This window comes from Xyrauchen texanus, chromosome 3 (assembly GCF_025860055.1).
Source record: "Xyrauchen texanus isolate HMW12.3.18 chromosome 3, RBS_HiC_50CHRs, whole genome shotgun sequence".
Classification (NCBI taxonomy): Eukaryota; Metazoa; Chordata; class Actinopteri; order Cypriniformes; family Catostomidae; genus Xyrauchen; species Xyrauchen texanus.
In genome coordinates, this window is record NC_068278.1 from 6,365,901 (window position 1) to 6,387,799 (window position 21,899).

Genomic DNA, 21,899 nt, shown 5'->3' on the forward strand with positions numbered 1-21,899 from the left:
TGAGAAAGAAAATAAAGTTTAAAACGACACTAAATAGTAATAGTATAAAAAGATGGGACATTTCAAAAGGGAGAAGGGGCAGTACCGCCTCTTGCAGTGTGGGTGGGGCCCACAATAATAGACTACATTATGCAGTTCATTTAGTTAACAAGTGAAATAATAGGGAAGCGTGCAGAGTGAATGCCGAGAGAAAAGGCACAAAACCCTATTGAGTGCTCTCAGCCGCTAGTAGCGTAACCGTCACATGGACGAACTGGCTCTCCAACTATTTAAGCAGGACCACTCTCCTCAGCATCATTCTGCCGTCGAGCCTTGGCTACAGATACTGGAACGAGACCGACTCAGAAAAACTTTTAAAAGCTTTCAAAAACTAAGTGAAGAAACCCAGTGCTTTCAAGATGCCAAGATCTTTTCTTGTGGATTCCTTGATTTTGAGGGAGAACAGCGAGAAAGGAAGAGAGAACAGCCCGCCGTTATTTCCGTACGCCGTGCATCCTTCTCATCCTCTCCACAGCCTTTCCGCAGGCTCCTGCCACGCTCGCAAAGCGGGTTTGTTGTGCTTTTGCCCGCTGTGCGTCACGGCTTCGCAGCTGCATCCGTCGCCTCCAGCGCTACCGCTCATCAAGGCTTCCTTTCCTGCCTTCGGCTCCCAGTACTGTCACTCCGCGCTGTCCAGGCAGCACTCAACTTCTGGCGGTGTAAACCTCAGCAGCGGCTCGGGGTTATACCAAGCAACATATCCAATTCCAGATCCAAGACAGTTCCACTGCATATCCATAGGTGAGTAACTCTTGTCAAACGCCTTACATTGATCAATAATCATAAAAGACAGTAAAGTCTACTTCTAATTAGACTCTGCAATTTCTTGTCTACTTTATTTTAATGTCACCCATGTTAATAGATTTTCTCATGTTTCTTTTCAACAGAGAATAACAGCAGCCAACTGCAGAGCAGCAAGCGCATGCGCACCGCGTTCACCAGTACGCAACTCCTGGAGTTGGAGAGGGAGTTCACCTCCAACATGTACTTGTCAAGACTTCGGCGCATAGAGATTGCAACTTACCTCAACCTGTCCGAGAAGCAAGTCAAGATTTGGTTCCAGAACCGCCGCGTAAAGCACAAAAAAGAAGGCAAAAGCAGCTCCCATAGGACGGGCTTGCACAACTGCAAGTGCTCGTCGTCCTTATCCTCCGCCCGGTGCTCTGAGGAAGAGGATGATCTGCCCATGTCACCCCCATCATCAGAAAAGGAGGACGCAGATCTCTCCGTTAGCCCATGAACTCGTATTCATTATCACATCAACAGACTCTGTATGCCACACCTGTGGAATCTTGAATGCAGCCAAAAAAGCGACGGCACCTGCGCGCGCCGTCACCTGTAAATAGCGAGAAACAAGAAATCCTTTATATACTTTTGTGATCTGCGTATCCCTTTAATGTTGTATATTTGTCTACATGTATTATGTTTGTAGTTTTTTTCTGAAAACGACTTGTTATGCCCATAGTTCCGCATCCAAATACCTTTCCTGTCATCAAATGTTTTTAAATCTGTGTAATCAAATAGTACACGATGCATTTTACAAACAATTATTGAACCAACTGTTTTGGATAAACAAAACTGTTGTTGTTTTGTTTTTTGTTGTTGTTTTTTTGCTTGCATGGATGGCTAGTACAGGGTAGCTTATAAGCACAATTTTGGGACGGAAAGGAAATGGATGTAAGCGGGACGGCGAACACTAACTAAACGTCAATAATTTGTTATTGTACTTTTATTGTAATGAGAATATTTATTTATTTAAAAATATTAATGCTGAAAATAAAGAATATTTCTTAGTGACAAAATGTTGTCTCATGTCAGTTGATTTAAAAAGAATATCAACCAATACAATTCATCCTATCAAGCTGAAGCTGTCTTATTGAGTTTCGAATGAATAAAGTATCCTAACACTTTCTTTCTTTCTTTCTTTCTTTCTTTCTTTCTTTCTTTCTTTCTTTCTTTCTTTCTTTCTTTCTTTCTTTCTTTCTTTCTTTCTTTCTTCTCATGACTGAGCCTTAAGTTTGGATAGCCTCAATGTTCTCACGCGCAAACGATTCTGAATCGAAAGATTTTTAAAGTTCTGCCTACCATGTTAAGAGAAAATACAGCAATTCCAATTCTTCACCTTCATACAATATTTATCTAATCATCTAAACACCTGACTCTTGGAAAAGCACGTGTTTCTAAATAGCGCCAGGACATTTTAACATTGGAATAGATGCAAAAGTTGCACTTTTTCTTCTGTAGGCAATGTGTAATCAATAATTAAAAAAATGTAAGCATATATGAAAAATATACACATGTCGCCCTATTATTAAACATGGAATCGCGAATATGTGAGCGATAAGGTTCAATGCAATTATCCTTTTGGGGAAAATGTATTCATAACATGTGCCCAATGAAAACCTTTTTTAATACCTTTTTATACATTCAAATGAATATATGTAGATGTAACTTAGTCTACCTCTAGCAGTCCTCATCAAGGGAAACAAACCACAAGGCGTAATTGGAAGCTTATAGGACGAGACGCGCGTGTTGAGCGCACTCCAACTACACTTAAACAACTTTTAGAGGGTATTTAAAAGGATGAATCAGTCTAGAAGAGTCTATGACCGCCTGTGGCTAGTCGTCTAAATAAGATAACAACTAATAAAATATTGAAATAGAATGTTTTATATAAAATCCTGACTTTATAGCTAGCACTCAATCTACCCTGACAAGACGACGATAAGATAGAGGCTGATCCACCGGGTTGAGATAAGATCTACAAATATCCGAGTAGCCTATTCTAAACCGTAGTTTTCCTCTGAGAATTTTTTAAATGTGGGTTCTAAGGGTCCGTATCCATTGTGAGGCAAACGCATCATTTCCAGTCTCTGAAAAAGAGACACGTCAAAACCTCAAAGCGATGAGGTTAAAAAACAGTGCTTAATTCCTGCGCGCGGGGCCCCGCAGGGGTCCGGGAAGGAATATATAAAAATAACCAGGTTTTCACTCTCCCAGCCCTCATTGAATGTCATTGTGGAGAGTTTTCAATGCGAGGGAGAAAGGCTCGAATTAAAGTGTGTGACAGCAGCGGACAAAGTGGCACAAAGCCGACTCTGTCAGCGAGGGCCCGAATCCACGGTGAGTGAAAGCCCCTGCCCGCCGCGCCCTGATTTAATTAAGTAATAGGAAAACATTTTCTTTCACTTTAGGTTTGCTAAACAAGACGTTCAAAGGGAAATAGACCACTAATGTGTGAGTAAACAGCGAAATGTGGGGTTAACGTTTTATTTTGGAAAACATTTTAAAGTTCGACATCTCTGGTCTGTGGATGTTCAACGCTCGCGAGCCATATAACTTGGTTATACCACATTAAATGTACATTAACATACATAGGCTGTCAATTAAATCAGAAAGAGGAGCTTGACTTAAATGCATTTCTGTGAAACGACATTCCTACATGACATAAAGAAACTTTACATTAAATTAGGATGTGTGTCCAATGTCTAAACGTCGTTAGGCAACTTGTTGTGTTCACGAGCAGTGTCCACTATTGTATTATGCTTGTCGCATTTTTATTTTTGAAAAAAATTAATAAAATAAAAATGAAATAAGCTCGTAGTGCCTATATTGAAAGCTTTGGTAATCGCCAAATGCAGACGGTGGATGATGGATGCAACCAAAACACGCGTGCGACAGGTCTACATATGGTCATATGAACATACAGCTAACACCGTTAAAATCAATCCCTGTATAGGCAACCACTTATGGTCCTTGACAACCACAACAATTATTCCTGCCCTGTTACTGTACAGGCACGGAACCGAGCCGACTCGCCTAATAGCTCTTGAGTTCAGAACCGAGCCTTGAGCTGGTAATGGACTGCAGGCTTTAACCATTTGTTTTATTTTTTGGAAAATAACAGGGAACCCTCGTCCATCCCTTCCTCCCTCCCACCACAGCTCACTCCAATGGAATCACCACTCGACTCGCATAAAGGGGATAATTTGGTCACAACTTTGCAGCGTCGTAATAGCAGGTCTTTGCCGGACAAATTAGGAGCAATTAAACCCTTAAACAAGCGGCAGGTACGGAGTCACACGGACAAGAGCCTGTTATCCGATAGGCAGTGAGAGAAGAATTAAGCTTTTCATTCTCCTCGACACCGCATGCCAGGCGCTCGCCATTAACTAATAGGAGAGTGCTACCCGTGCCCCACCAGACCTTGTTTTATTCCAAGACCATAATTACCAAATGGCTGATGATGTAATTATAATGTAACGCGGAATTAATATCAATACATTTTGCCTTATTTTGGCAACATTAATTACAGCCATTATAGTCTCCTTGGAGATTAGTTATATAATCCCACCCAGAAGATCATTTTATTGCTCAGAGTTTGTCTCTTCAGTTCTTTAGCTCAAGAGGATTAATGAGGCTCTCGGACTGTCTCAATTATGTTTCAGCTTCAGCCTCAGCTCTCTTTTTTCTCTCTGTTGTTTTTTTTTTTTTTTAATTCCTTAGGAAATAAATGAGACAGTTATTGACGTGCATTAAGAGAGTAGAGTTCTACAAATGAATACGGATAACAGATCAGATCATTTGGTTTCGGAAGAATTACTTGAGAAAATCTCTGACTTTATCTTTACATTGATATTTAGCAAGTTTGAGCACTAGACGAGACATATATGAGATTACTAGCACTTCAGCAAATTTATTCTCATTGCTGAAACAATTAACATAGAGATCTCGTTTGTGATTTGTCTTTTCTACGGGCTTGCCGCGAATGAGTTTGGGTTTGAAATGAAAACAATTTTACTACACTATCTTAAAATGTTTATTAACTTCTTAGATAATTGAATAAATCAGAATAAGTCATTGTGGTTGCCATAGTGAAGCACCTGTGATTTCTTTATCAGAGAGTGAGCGCTTCTGCTCAGGGAAGCTCATCCTCATTTGTACTCTCAACTGGAGACCGACAAATAACTTTGACCTCCGCTGAGGAGATGGAGACTGCCCTCCAGAGGAATTAGACTTAAGCGCAGGCAAATTGTTGCCTGTTAAGATGTTGCCACTGGCAACATCTTAACAGGCAACAATTTGCCTGCGCTTAAGAAAAATTTGGCTTATCTGTAAAGTAGAATATGGGCCAATGGCATTTTTTTTTAACGCAATTATTATTATTTTGTCCAGATCAATTTAATTATTCAAAAGTCAAGTCAAGTCAATTTTATTTGTATAGCGCCTTTCACAACACACATCGTTTCAAAGCAGCTTTACAGAAGATCAGCATGAACAGACGATAAAACTGTAATGTCTATAAAGTCGATGAATCATCATTGTGGAATTTAGATAAAATACGATTCTTAATAGTGTTTAAAAATAATTAAATAATAATTGCATTAATAACCCCAGTGAGCAAGCTGTAGGCGACTGTGGCAAGGAACACAAAACTACATAAGATGTTGATTAATGGAGAATAATAACCTTGGGAGAAACCAGACTCACTGTGGGGGCCAGTTCTCCTCTGGCTAACATCATGCATATAATGTAAATATTACTTATGTATAGTTAAAATCATGGTTTAAAATGATTAAACTAAGTAAGTCTGCTAAATGCAAATGCAAATGCATAAATGCAAGTAAGTGTTAAGTGTCAGTGTTTAAACATCGATTGTGTTTGAACTGTAAGATTAATGATCAAAAATACTTCACAAATGCAATTCACACAAAACAATTACTGGAATAAACATCTATGATGAACATGTTTTCAGTCACTGATGTCTGTCACTTAAAAAAAAAGTTAAGTAAAAAATCTAATGTGTTGTAAACATCTGGAAACAGGAAATTCAATTAATTTTTTAATTAATAAATTATTATTTTTTATTGGCATGAGTAATGCAGTCTCATCTTTTATCATGCACACACACACACACACACACACACACACACACACACACACACACACACACACACACACACACACACACACACACATATGCACCGATCAGCCAATTAAAACCTGCCTAATATTGTGTAGGTCCCCCTTGTGCTGCCAAATCAGCGCCAACCCGTATCTCAGAATAGCATTCTGAGAATATATTCTTCTCACTACAAATGTACAGTGCAGTTATCTGATTCTGGCCATTATCTGTTGTCCTCTTTGACCTCCGTGCACAGAACTGCCGCTCACTGGTTGTTTTTAGTTTTTGCCACCATTCTGAGTACACTCTAGAGACTGTTGTTTGTGAAAATCCCAGGAGATCAGCAGTTACAGAAATACTCAAACCAGCCCATCTGGCACCAACTGTATACTGTATATACACTGATCATTCACAACGTTAAAACAAATGACAGGTGAAGTAAATAACATGTATTATCTTCTTACAATGGCACCTGTCAAGGGGTGGGATATATTAGGCAGCAAGTGAACAAGTGAAAGTGTTGGAAGCAGGAAAAATGGGCAAGCGTAAGGATCGGAGCGACTTTGACAAGGTCAAATTGTGATGGCTAGACGATTGAGTCAGAGCATCTCCAAAATGTCTGGTCTTGTTGGGTGTTCCTGGTATGCAGTGGTTAGTACCTATCAAAAGTGGTCCAAAGAAAGAAAACAGGTGAACCGGAGACAGAGTCATAAGCGCCCAAGGCTCTTTGATATGTGTGGGGAGCGAAGGCTAACCCTTCTAGTCTGATCCCACAGAAGAGCAACTGTAGCACAAATTGCTGAAAAACGTAATGCTGGCCATGATAGAAAGGTGTCAGGACACACAGTGCATTGCCGCTTGCTGCGTATGGGGCTGCATAGCCACAGATGGTCAGAGTGCCCATGCTGACCCCTGTCCACCGCCAAAAGCACCTACAATGGGCACGTGAGCATCACTGGACCATGGAGCAGTGGAAGAATGTGGCCATCCATTCATGTGGATGTTACTTTGACACGTACCACCTACCTAAAGATTGTTGCAGACCAGGTACACCCCTTCATGGCAATGGCCTCTTTCAGCAGTATAATGCACCCTGCCACACTGCAAAAATTGTTCAGGAATGATTTGAGGAACATGACAAAGAGTTCAAGGTGTTGACTTGGCAATGGGATGTGCTGGACCAATAAGTCCGATCCATGGAGGCCCCACCTCGCAACTTACAGGACTTAAAGGATCTGCTGCTAACGTCTTGGTACCAGATACCACAGGACACCTTCAGGGGTATTGTGGAGTCCATGTCTTGATGGCACAGAGCTGTTAATGTTTTGGCTGATCAGTATATATATATATATATATATATATATATATATATATATATATATATATATATATATATATATTATTTATTACATTTCAACAATCTGACATTTTTATGAAAAGGCATATCAGATCATTAATGTGTAACCTTAAAAATGCTTGATATTCTTGACTTAAAAATGGATGATATCATGATATCTTTAACTTAGTGATTAAGTTGTGTATAATCTTATGAATTCAAGGTACAAGGAAAGTACTTCAGTACCTTTTACTTGATGGTCACACCACAAGATATTTTTGAGTAATTAAATATTTATTTAATTAAATTATTTTGTAAAAATGCTATAAAGGCTTTTCAAAATTTTGTGAAACTAGCATGGACACAAACATTGAATTTCTTTGAACTTGATGCATGTTTTAAAGTAGATTTTAAAATTTTCTCATTTGTATCACCTCGAAACAACCTTATTTGTCAATTAACCATTTATTAAATATGGATACTGAATGAATATAATACATTATATTTATTGAAATTAGATTTGGATGGAATTGGTTGATCTAGTATAAAAACTATAGTTTATCATTAAAATGCAAGCTAACCAACATTTGCAATAAATAACCAAAACACGCGTGCGACAGGTCTACATATGGTCATATGAACATACAGCTAACACCGTTATATATATATATATATATAAGATATGCATATATTTGGTATTTCTATAGATTTTATAGAATTATGTTTCACTGTATCATATCTAATTTATATATATATATATATATATATATATATATATATATATATATATATATATATATATATATATATATATAATTTATATTATATTTTAATATATAATTAATACATCTTTTTAATATCATTTAATGTCACATAAATAAAACAAAATCTACACAAAGATTAACATAGTACATAATAAGGTACAAAAACTTATTTGAGCTCAACATATCAACATTCAGACACAACAACCCCCTAACCCCCACCCCCACCCAAATTGATTATGAGCACAAAACAAAGTAAAACAAGCGGTTGGCTATCCCAAAGATAAATAGGCCTACTGTTCTTTCTTAAATCATTCATGCTACAAGCATAAAATAGTATCAAACAAAATAAAAACAGAGCATTGATAATCTCTGTACTCATGAATTTATACCTTCTCCATTACAAAAGTTCAAAATATCAATAATCAAACCCATTTTGCTACTCAAGTCATGCCTGAGGCTATTTTGGGATGTTGTTTTGTTCTGCAGGCCTGCAGCTGCCAGATTCACCCGGCTCCTTTTTCACACCATTTGTTTTCTCTCTTCTCAATTGTGAGTAATAAAATAAAATTAAGTGAGCATTAAGTTCATTGGGTTTGGGGGTCAATGGCTTCCGTATGGTGTGAATTATTCATGGTCAGAGACTGTATTGGTTAGAGACAGGTTGAAGTGCGTGCTGGTGCTGTTGCCCCCACTTGTCTGTATGGAGGGATCTGTTGTGAGCTAAGAGTGAAACAGGATTTAGGGTCCCTCTGGGATTTGCCTGAGCTGGAAGGGGCGCTCTGGCTGTCTGTGTCCCCCCTCCTAGATCTACCCCTAGGCTATATGATACAGACTGCAGGTTTTCCTGCTTTTGGATGCTGAAAAGGTCATAGTATCTTTCATATTCTGCTCAGCCACCAGCCCTTGTTGCAGTTCTTTATACCCAACTGAGAGACTAGTGATACATTAATAGTTCAGTGTGTGTGCGCACAGGCGCTAAGGAGACATCACAACCTGACACCAGACATTAAGAATGCAGGCAGACATGTCAAATCACAATACAACATTTTTGGAAGAATTGTACAGGGAATCAAAGTTTTGTGAATTACATTTTTTTAAATAAATGTTTTACAAATATTTCAAATTTTTAGTTTTTTCTGGTATACTTCAAGTGTCATAACTGATGATTTCATCTATTGGTGATCAAATATGTAATTTGAATTTTTTGCTTATTACATAATATAAGGTAAATTGATGTTGATGGCAAGCACTCTCTCTCTCTCTCTCTCTCTCTCTCTCTCTCTCTCTCTCTATATATATATATATATACAGTGTCATCTTGATAATGCCATGACAACAAATGTGCCAGTAAGACAAAAGGTTACAATTAACTATGAATGAACCTGATGGATGTATCTATTCATATTGTGAGTAAGAAGAGAAGAGAAATAAAATATTTTCAAACCCTTTTTATGTAACACCAAATTGCATTCTAAATTGCTGAGATAATAGGCTAGATCAACCCATAGATTGTGTGGACCATCCAGTCGAATCCATTCATTCTCATTTGTGAGAGGTGTGATAACTCATACTATACATGAGTAATTTATCACAAGGTAAAATAGCTTATTTACATATTATTTACATACAGTATATCAACACTTATTACACAGAAGAGGATTTCCCTTAACAGCCTCCCACAATCCATGAAAATGCTAACCACACAATCCTTGCTCCAATTCAGTGTGTGATTTCTGAAAACACTTTTGGAATATTGATATAAAAATTACAGTATTCAGTTCAGACAATAGTCCCATACTGAAATCGAATATATTGTAATATATGTAAAACACACACACACACACACACACACACACACACACACACACACACACACACACACACACACACACACACACACACACACACATATATATATATAATATTTGATAATATATGTTTGTTTACTGATATAAAAATTCCCTTACTTGTACATATATTTATTTAAATATATTCAAATATATTATAAAAATGGCTATATGGCATATATGTAACTTATATTTTCCCAAATACACATACTGCATATTAGATTGTTTACAGGGGAGGTTATATGTGTGAATTTGGCAAAAGCATCACAAACATATTGTTGTAATGCAAATGAGAGTTAAAATACACCAAGTAATGTTATGTCTAGTAACATCTAAAATAAGTGGTTTGTTCAAATCATAGATTTTATTTAAAATCTCACACTGTATATATGATAATGACTCTGTTAGGTTACATCAGCAAAGGTCATGTTTAATGGTCACATCAGGTAAAAATTATTCTTATAGGTAGGTAAAAGCTGCATGTTTTCACTTAAATGCTTTCACAATAAATTAATCAAGTCACACATGAAGATGAAAGGAAATTTGCAAACAGGACCCTAAGCTTGTGGTGGAAACCAAACCACTGTTGGCGTATAACCAACTTTAAATTAACCAGAGAGATCTCGTTACTTTGTTCACAACTGAGTGAGTGAAAAAGTTCAGGATTTTTAAAATCTCATTGTGAATCTGAATTGCCTTTTGATGTGAATCCATTGGTTATGGTACAGCAATGATTGAGAAGTCATCTTTTTTTTCCCCGTTTTGCGTTAAAAGCTCTGACATAGATTCAAAAGGGGTTTGTCTTTATCCATGGAAGTTAGTTTCCAATTCAGTGGACATTTGGTCTTTAAAAAATGGTGGGTCAAACCAATGAATTTAATGAACTCTCTGACACAAAGAAAGTGTTTTGCCATTTGAACTCCCATAAAGGCGGATAGGCAGGTCAGCAAAGTTCTTTCAAGAGGTTTGTACACAAATGTGACAATGTTTAGAATGCAGACCTCTTGAGTGTCCCCATTGACAAGATTGTTCAACGTGTTGAGAACAAACCTGTCATCCGAGGTTTCGCCATTGTTCTCCCGATTTGAGTCAGTTCCTTTTTCACTGCCCAAAACACTCCCGCACAACAAAAGTCAAGGAATGCAAACCACATTTTCCACCTCTCAGAGCAACTGGCCAAACAAAACCAGTCTGAGAAGATCTTCAGATGGTTGTAGCATACAGAAAGCTGTATTGGCCATTCTTTTATTCCCCCTCCTCTTTATTCTTCCCCTTAGTCATCCCTTCACTGTAATGAGCATCTTCCTCACATTTATTCTACACTCTTTTGGGATGAGATAGAGGGAGTAGAGAGACAGTTCAAAAAAGAGGTAGAGAAGAAGATAAGAAAGGATGACAAATGAGAGGGAGTTTGATGCGAATCACCTGCTGTATGATGTCCACGCTTAAATCAATTGATTTAGAAAAATTAGATAAATGCCAAAACCCATAAAGTGTCCTCCTAGAGTTTTCTCTAAAGAGTGAAACTCTAGGAGGAGACTTTATGGGTTTTGGAATTTATTTAATTTTTCTTAAAATCTTAAAGACTAGCACTTAAGTCAATTTGACATTTGTACTTGATTGCATCATCCAACACTGAGACTGAATGTTCAAAGTATTATTTGATTCAAAACAATGTTAAACCTTTTCTTACAAGGCTCACTTAAAGCTAAAATATTTTTCAAAATTAGATTAAAATGTAATTAATAATGTAAATCGAATGAATTAATTGACATAACACTTAATTAATGAAACGACAAGATCCAAGCGAGTGTAAGAATTACCGTCCAATTTCTCTGATCCAGCTAGATGTTAAAATATTGTTAAAAGTTCTGGCTAACCAATTAAGTAAAGTTATGACATCTCTTATACATATAGATCAGGTGGGGATTATTTGGGGTCGTAGCTCTTCTTATAATATTAGGTGTTTCTTCAATATCATGTGGTCAGTGGCGAATGATCAGACTCCTGTCGTTGTCATCTCAGTTGATGCCGAAAAGGTCTTTGATATTGTAGAATGGGATTATCTTTTTAAGAGTTTGGAAATATACAGGTTTTAATAGTTTAATGGTATAAAGTTACTTTATAGACACAGAATGAGTTAATTTCAGATTATTTTCTTCTGGATAGGGGCACCCGTCAGGGTTGCCCTCTTTCCCCATTATTGTTATAGAAAGGAAGATGATTTTCCAGGGGTGGTGGCGGGAGGTATGGCACATACGCTTTTGCATTACGCAGATGATATTTTGTTTGTCTCCGACTCTACTATATCTATGCCTTGCCTACACAGAATTATACATTCCTTTTCTAAATTCCCAGGATACAGAGTCAGTTGGTCAAAATCTGAAGCTTTGTATCTGACAGCATGCTGCCCAGTAACAGCTTTACAGCCGGGTGCCTTCCAGTGGCCCAAACAGGGCATTAAGTATTTGGGCATTTTATTCCCATAAAATTTGTCTGATTTAGTTAGAGTTAATTTTGACACAGCAATCCATTTTGCAATTGAGTTCATCATTCTGTCCTGTTATCACAGATAGTCTGTGCTATTTTTTAATTGATGGTCTATGTATGTCAAACAGACATTTTTGGAGCATCTCACTGGTTTTCAGGATCATAAATGGCAAATTTTTAGGACACTTTCTCAAGTTAAGAGTAGTTAAAACTAAAATCGCATCTCGATTCATTCTGTTGTTCTTCGTCCAGCTGTCAAGAACGCGTCCACGGTTCTCATTCTGTGGCAGTGCTGCTTGTGAGGTTTGTTGTGACGCGTCTAGTAAAATCCTTGTATTGCTCTGATTGTAGGAAATCTTGCATGACTTTTTCTAAGGCAGATTTTTTTATGAATATTCTGATCCGTCTTTTCAATACAATTAATTGATAGGGACTCGCTGTAAAGATTAAAAAAAGGCCCAAATGTATCATGAAAGTAGTTAATGGGACTCGCTTGATAGGTTTTGGTGAGACAAAAAACTGTGAAAAATATATTTTTGGGTGAAAAGACGTGCGTTATGCGTTTGTGAGTGCTACGAGAGAAGCTTGTTCAAAGTGGCTCATTTTGTGTTATGTAAATGCATTACTTATATAAAAATAAATATGTCACCATATTTGTTTTGAGCACTGTTTATGGAAGATTTTAATTTGATTTTACAGTGTAACAACTTCAATTTCAGTCTGATCATACAAAGTTATCGTAAGGCTTTAGAAGACTTGAAAACTAGTGCATCGAGTTGCATTCGCCACTTTTACTGTGGTTTGATGAGTTTTTTCCTTTATGGAGCTTGACAGCCCAGAGTCGCCATTCACTTTCATCATATGGTAAAAAAAACTTATGAAGATTATAAAAAATTTTCCTTTTATATTTTACAGAAAAAAATAAAGTCATACAGGTTTGGAGCAATACTGTTCCTTTACATTTCAGGTTGTTTCTCACCAATACCATATATCTATAGAAGAAGGATAGGATATACGAGTCGCATGGACAAATTTAATGATACTTTTATGTAACCTTTTAAAGCGATAGTTTACCAAAAATGAAAATTCTATCATTAACGTACCCTCATGCCTACCCCAGATGTGTTTGACATTCTTTTGCTAAACACAAACAAATATTTTTAGAAGAATATCTCAGCTGTGTAGGTCCATACAGTGCAAGTGAATGGTGATCAGGCCTTAAGGGCCCTATTTTAGGAGTGCTGGCATTAAGTGCAGTGCAATGCCTTAAGTCATAAGTACAAAGTCAATGGGCATGGCCATGAAGTTTTGGTATTTTTGTGCAAGTATGCGCAATGTCTAGGCGCAAGTGGGAAATCACCCATGCAATGTGCAAATGGGCTGGGTCAAGTGCAATTGAATTCTTTCTGAGGTTCTTCTCCAGTTATTCCACTGTCTACGTCCCATTATATAGTCCATTCCCTCAAGCACCAATGATATAAACAAAGACAGCACATTCATAAGATGTTGGTAGTGTAAATGGACTGAATGCAATGAAATAGGACAAGCACTTGGTCTGTCAGAGGAAAACAGCTACTATTTTGTTTGATTGCTGGGCTTTTACTGTGATACTGGTCTTTGTAACAGTTGTTAGCCAGGAGATTGCACTGCTATTCAGTGACAATTAAGGTACTGTAAATCTTTGAATATTAGTAAGTATTTGAGGGCAATCCTGCTGAAGTTTCTGGCATTTGACACTTTTTGATTTGCTCTTTGAGTTGCTAATTTGTGGGCTGGACTCAGCATTTGTTGAGATATATAGCAGACTCTATCCCTCCCTCCCATCAAATGCAGGAACTGAATTTGGACTGAGTTAATAGGTGTTATTGAAACATCTTAGCGCAATGACATCGTGGCAGGGCGGAGGGCGGGGCCGGGTCGTGATTCTACACACCCGGTCCCTTATCAGTCTAATCAAGCCTCCAAGAACCGGCTTGTCCATATAAATAATATTTTAATTATAAACTGAAACAAAAGACACAAACACACACAACGGACATGTCCATAAACGATCTCTCTCTCCCATACAATCCTCCGCAGTCGGCCTTTATCCCTCTCGGAGGCTTGATAAGGGACCGTGTGTGTAGAATCACGACCCGGCCCTGCCCTCCGCCCTGCCACATTCCTCACTCGTTCTCTCAGGCAGGGGAGCCCCTGGCATGACATATATCCCTGGGGGAGGGCGTGCCCGAAGCCCCGTCTGCCAGCAAGTCATCCCCGTCCACCTGGATTAGGGAGGGGACAAGGGGAGAGAAACAGAAATAATAAAAATGGGGGGGTACTTCCTGTAACAGTGTAGTACCCCCCAAAAAACACTGTAAAATTTAAACGAGAGGGAAAAGGCCAACGCGGAGTGGCAGTGAGAGAGAGAGAGGAGAGAGAGATGAAAAAAAAAAACCACTTACTCGCCAGTTCTCCGATAAGCCGTAGCTTGTTCCTCGGCCACTCCTCCACCCTCTAACGGATGACAGCCAGAACTCTCCGCGTGGATCGGAGGCAGTCCTCCAGCCCCTGGCGGACGGAACGCCCCGCCTCGTTCTTGGGGAACTGAAGGGGTTTCCCCCGCCCCTGGCAGCGGCCCTGACTGCTCCAGGCAGTCGGTTAGGAGCCCCTTCTCCCTCTCGCGGTAGGCGGCCGTCCTCCGCTTCCAGGTGGCCGCGGCTGCTCCGTTGGGATGGACAGTAGTGGCGAGAACTCTACAACGCCGTATCCCTCCTCCTTCCTGGGTTTCGGCACCAGTGTAACATAGTCTAATGGAAAGGAAGAGGCGAGAACCGGCTTGTCCATATAAATAATATTTTAATTATAAACTGAAACAAAAGACACACACAGGACGGGATGTCCGTAAACGATCTCACTCTCCCGCGCAATCCTCCGCAGTCGGCCTTTATCCCTCTCGGAGGCTTGATCAGCCTGATAAGGGACTGGGTGTGTAGAATCACGACCCGGCCCTGCCCTCCGCCCTGCCACAGACATATTTCTCAGGAAAATAGCAAATTGCATTTTGCAACATACAATACACAGTTTATGCACCTACACCCACAGTAGCGCAAACACTCCCTCCCATGGCCACTTGCATTTTGCGCTGGCATGAAAATTGCACTAAGATGTTGCTCATGGTTATAGAGCTGTGCTTTTCATACTCACAAAAAAGAGCACAAAGTCAGCATAAAAGTAATCCATACAACTCAGGTGGTTTAATCAATGTCTTCTAAAAGCGATCCACAGACCAAAATATAGTTCCTTTTTCAATGTACATCTTGCCATTGCAGTCTCTAGGCACAATCATGATTTCAAGCTCAGTTACCCTTCCTAATGCTTGACGCATGCACAGAGCATTAGATGGCATTAAAGGAAGTCTAATCGAGCATATAATCATGATCGCTAAGGAGACTGCTGTCAATATGTACAGGGAAAAAGGAGTAATATTTTGGTCTGTTTTCACCCATAAACAACAGGAGTCTGACTAATTATGATTATGCTGATTATATCTGCTTTTCGGAGCTTCAAAGGCCTGATCACCATTCACTTGCATTGAATGGACCTACAGAGCTGAGATATTCTTCAAAAATCTTTGTGTTCAGCAGAAGAAAGAAAGTCCCTATCAGCTGCCATTTATTGAAAAGATTGACCATTAAAACATCTTTTTCTGTGTTCCTCATAAGAAAGAATGTCTTAAAGATGCTGAATGAGGGTGAATAAAGAATGGACAGAATTAAAATTTTTTAGGTGTACTATTCCATTAATATGCAAAGAAAACTCAAATAAACCATTTGTAGATTGATTCACCCTGAAAAGTGTATGTTGCTGTTTGAGCATCCCGATCAGCCCAACACGGCAATGCTGGCTCAACCAATGGCAAATGGAGTTTGGGGTGGGACTATTTGTTTGGCTGACCAATAGCTGAGTGTTTGGGAAAACCTGTTTGTCATTATTTTTGTAGTTGTGTTTGGTGCCACAAAAATAACACCTTTTAAGCTCTCAAATCAAACTCCCTTTTATGCCAGATATTTTTTATTTTCACGTTATTAAGAATTTTAGACACATTTTTGCATACTCTTTTTTTGAAAATTATATTTAAAGCAGGAATAATACAAGCGCTTCTTTACATATCAAAGTCTACCTATAACAGAGAAATATATTTGTATCTTTGAGTTTGTTTGACAAAATGTTAAATAAAATCTAAGTTGTAATTAGTCAAGACAAAAAAAGGTGTAAATTTAAGACTAATTTATAAAAACTAAACAAACATGAGAACTGAGCATTTAGTGATGATATACAGGCATTGTATATATTAGAGACTATATAGAGATGCAGACAAAAGGTTGAAAGCATCACTCTCAGGGTAATAAATGAGAAATCTAAAAAGCCCCATTTGCATGTGCAAAAAAGGCCCTGATTCATTTTCATAACCCAATATCCCCTTTTCTTCCCAAATCTCCATGGAGTGTTTTGTGTTTTAGAGCAACCTTTTGTTTAATTTTGCCTTTGATTTTTTTTCTCTCTGGTTTCTTTCATTCCTGCATCTGACTTTTCCCCCTTCACTAATGACCAGGGCAACCGCTCTCTTTCTAATTCTCTCTCTCTCTCTCTCTCTCTCTCTCTCTCTCTCACACACACACACACACACACACACACACACACACACACACACACACACACACACACACACACACACACACACACACTCTCACTCTCTCTCTCTGCATTGGCTCTTTTTTGTGTATGTGTGTGTTTGAGTTATGAGATCAGGGAGTGCTGCGGAGAAGGCCTGTGCTTGGGGTATAAAATTTGTTGGGTGTGTTTTTGTGTGGCTGTATTTTGAACGGGTCAGTGGGCAGAAGCAGAGGCTCCCTGCCTTTCTGCAGATGCACTCTATTGAGGGGTCGACACGCGGCGGGACGCAGTCCTGGGGAGGGGCCGCTGACGACCCCTTCCTCCTCTCTATCACCCTGGAAACCAGCTTTCAGTGGACTGGAGCGGGCCAGGGGTGCCATGACATAGACCCGGATCCAGATGAAACCCGAACGGACCTCTGTGTGGCAAATAATACCCCATTTGTACCCAGTTTGTCTGACATAACAAGAGCCGCTGGCATCGCCATGACAGCCTGTCATGAGAAAGACAGACTTTATAAATGAGCATTGTATCCCGTGACTGCTGTTCTCATGCATAGACCACACCAGAGAAACAACACACATATAAAACTGTCCAATTTATGAATAAAATATGCACTTCCATTATAACTGAGATAAGAATCTAAAAAATAACCGAAATAATTGCCAAGAAACTAAACAATCAAAACTTATTTCAACATTTAAACAACAATTACAAATATATGAACTTCATTGTATTACATAAAATATCAAACCAATTGGCATCTACAAACAAAAGGCCCTGTCCCACTGCAGGGAATAAATCCTGTTTAATTTTTTATACTTTTTTAATTTTACAGTTTCCTTAACAAAAAGAACATATAACTAACTAAGTATACAAAGAGTATCACCCAGAGAGTCACGGGTCACCATGCAAGGTTAGAACGTGTAAACGGCGAGCTCTGAGCAGTTTGCTAGTTTTAATACTTTTTATGTCATAAACCAATGAGATTCGATACACCTGTTTCATAACTGTTCTAGGAAGACAATGTGTCAAAGAATTCAAAATCCTCAGACTCTGGAGACATTAAAAGACACTTACGTGCTCAAGCTGATGCCCCTGAGGCCCCGTGCGATTTGGCCGGAGAAGTGAGGGAAATTCGGCGAGAATGTTTTAACATGCCGGCAATGCTGATGAAGGTTGTCGCTGACTTGGAGGATCTTGCTGTAATATATCGCTCGATTACTGCCATGGAGACAAAATTAACTGAGTTGGTCACAAGAGTGGGGAATGTCAAGAAACTGATAGTTTATCTGGAGACATCAGAGCGGGAACTAGCTGCTAATCTGCTAGCAACCAAGGTGGATTTGGAGTGCATCTGGAAATTGGAGGATGCCAGATGGCTTCGCCACTGAGTTTTTTAGATCTTATGCTACAGAACTTGCTCCACTCTTGCTAGAAGTTTATACGGAATCATTAAAGAATGGAAAGCTTCCGGGGGCCTGGGTAGCTCAGCGAGTAAAGATGCTGACTACCACCCCTGGAGTCGCAAGTTTGAATCCAGGGCGTGCTGAGTGACTCCAGCCAGGTCTCCTAAGTAACCAAAATGGCCCGGTTGCTAGGGAGGGTAGAGTCACATGGGGTAACCTCCTCGTGGTCCCTATAATGCGATTCTTTCTCAGTGGAGCACGTGGTGAGTTGAGAAATTGGAGGACTTGGAGAACTACAACAACAGGATTGATCTGTTTAATTTTAGCTAACTTGATCTTGCCTGCTAACGCTGAAGAATTGCAAGCTACCTTGCTTTGTAACTTTAAAATTTTTTAAACAATCTTCACTTTATGCTAAAATTCAGGTTAATGTCAATGTAAATCTGTAATTATTCAGCAAGGTAAACTACAAAAACGCATGAATGGAATGCTAGACAATGTTCAAGATAATGCAAAAAGCTCCATTCATTAGTGTAACGTAACTTGGTTATACAGAAAATATATACATTCTATTATTATAAAACAATAGCGCATTGATATATCAAAATGACAGTTGTGATGGAATCACATCAATACTGAACTGTGTCAACATATTTATAATGTACAGTCTATTTTATAAACAGCTACTGTCATCATCCACCAAATTTAGCTAACAGCTTTTGATAAAGCTGGCTTGCTAGCTAACGCTGACATAGGCTACGTTATAAATGCAGTCAATGCATTATGCAAAGAAAAGTTATTACTTCAAACTATAGTCTCGCATAGCCAGACCTATATCCACACTTTGTTTTAGCCCTGTTCCAGCACTGGAGAGTCAAATATAATATGCAGTCTCAAAATTTCTAGTAAAACATAACTGTAATTTTAATTATGCTGCCTCATCTGTCAGCATGATGCCAGTGAATCACGTTCAGTCTCTAGCCTATGGAGTGTGTGCCTGCGATCACGAGCAACAGGCAGCTGGCTGCAGTTCACTTAATGGCCACAGGTGTCATTAATAACATGGGCTTCTGAATCTTACATACTGCACCTTTAAGCGTAAGAAATATGATAGAGTGTTTCTTCAGGAAACGCTTCTTTCCCCACAGGAAGCTGAAAAATTTGGGAAGATATGGGATAGACATGTTTTCTTTAGTGCAGCAGAAATTCAGGGGCAAAGGTTGATTTTGGCTAATACTTATGCACCTAACGCTGATGATCAGGGCTTTTTTTTTATAGATGTTGCAAGCCGCTGGCATCCTTCATTATATAATATTAGGAGGAGACTTTAATCTTTTGATGAACTTAGTCCTTGATCATAGTGAAGCAAGTGTGCAAGCCCCCTAGAGCAACATTGACACTTCACAGGCTGTGAAGTCTTAACCTCCTCGTGGTCCCTATAATGTGGTAAGTTCTCTGTGGGGCATGTGGTGAGTTGTGCATGGATGCCGCGTAGAATGCCGTGAAGCCTCCACACACGCTATGTCTCCGCGGTGACACGCTCAACAAGCCATGTGATAAGATGCATGGGTTAATGGTCTCAGACACTGAGGCAACTGAGATTTGTCCTCCGCACCCGGATTGAGGCGAGTCACTACGCCACCACAATGACTTATAGCACATTGGGAATTGGGCATTCCAAATTGGGGAGAAAAAAAAAGAATGGAAAGCTTCCGCTAACCATGATGCAAGCCCTGAGCAGTCCGATGACCACTCCTCTATAAAAGGCACATGACAGCCCACCTGGAGTTTGCCAAAAGGCACTGAAGGACTCTCAGAGAGAGTGAATGAAACGGAGATTGCACTCTTTGGCCTGAATGGCAAGCGTCATGTCTGGAGGAAACCAGGCACCGCTCATCACCTGGCCAATACCATCCCTACAGTGAAGCATGGTGGTGGCAGCATCATGCTGTGGGGATGTTTTTCAGTGGCAGGAACTTGGAGACTAGTCAGGATCGAGGGACAGATGAATGCAGCAATGTACAGAGACATCCTTGATGAAAACCTGCTCCAGAGCGCTCTGGACCACAGACTGGGGCGAAGATTCATCTTCCAACAGGACAACAACCCTAAGCACACAGCCAAAATAACAAAGGAGTGGCTACAGGACAACTCTGTGAATGTCCTTGAGTGGCCCAGCCAGAGCCCAGACTTGAACCCGATTGAACATCTCACCGATGCTCCCCATCCAACCTGATGGAGCTTGAGAGATCCTTCAAAGAAGAATGGGAGAAACTGCCTAAAAATAGGTGTGCCAAGCTTGTAGTATCATACTCAAAAACACTTGAGGATGTAATTGGTGCCAAAAGGTGCTTCAACAAAGTACTGAACAAAGGCTGTGAATACTCACGTACATGTGATTTGTTTTAATAAATTTGCAAAGATTTCAAACAAACTTCTTTCACTTTGTCGTTATGGGGTATTGTTTGTATTTTTTTTGGAAAATAATGTATTTAATCAATTTTTGAATAAGGCTGTAACATAACAAAATGTGGAAAAAGTGAAGCGCTGTGAATACTTTCCGGATGCACTGTATAGATTAGGTGGGGTTTATTTGGGGCCATAGCTCTTCTTCTAACATTAGGCATTTCATAAAAATCATGTGGTCAGTGGCAAATGATCAGACTACACTCGTTGCCATCTCACTTGATGGTGAAAAGGCATCTGATATGGTAGAATAGTTTTACCTTTTTAAGATTTTGGAAATTTACAGGATCGGGAAAACTTTTATTGGTTGGATTAAGTTACTTTATAGACACCCAAACAAATTGATTAATTTCAGATTATTTTACTCTGTATAGGGGCACCCGGCAGGGTTGCCCTCTTTCCCAAATATTCCCTGGAATATCTTGCCCTGGAGCCATTAGCATCCACGATAAAAAAAGGAGGATGGTTTTCCAGGGGCTTAGGCTTTACGCAGATTATATTTTATTATTCGTCTCTGACCTTACTAGATCTATGCCTTGCCTACACAGAATTATTAATTAATTTTCTAAATTCACGGGATACAGAGTTAATTGGTCTAAATCATTTTTAAGCTTTGTCTCGGACATTGTACTGCCCGCTAATGGCTTTTCAGCCGGGTGCCTTCCAGTGGCCCAAACGGCATTCATATTTGGGTATTTTATTCCCAGCAAATTTATCTGATTTAGTTAAGCGTTAATAAAAGACCTATAAATAAAAAGGTTTTCGAGCGAAGTGGGCAGGTGGGCTTCATTACATTTATCTATGATAGGGAAGGTTAATGATATTAAAATTAATTGTATTGTAGAATTCAACTACCATCTACAGTCTCTCCCTATAGATGGCTCTTATTTCAAGCAATTTGATAGCATAGCGAAGTCCTTCATTTGGAATGGTAAATGTCCCAGATTACATTTCAGTAAGTTAGGTCAATTGACAAAGGTGGGCTAG

General features: G+C 39.2%; 1 protein-coding gene across 1 annotated transcript; it reads left to right on the plus strand.

Annotated features, from left to right (window-relative positions):
- Nucleotides 1–315: 315 nt before the first annotated feature.
- On the plus strand, nucleotides 316–1,823 carry gsx1 (GS homeobox 1). The gene is made up of 2 exons (XM_052094122.1): nucleotides 316–780; nucleotides 927–1,823. The coding sequence occupies exons 1-2, from the start codon at nucleotides 399–401 to the stop codon at nucleotides 1,277–1,279; spliced, it is 735 nt and encodes a 244-aa protein (XP_051950082.1). The 5' UTR covers nucleotides 316–398; the 3' UTR covers nucleotides 1,280–1,823.
- Nucleotides 1,824–21,899: the final 20,076 nt, after the last annotated feature.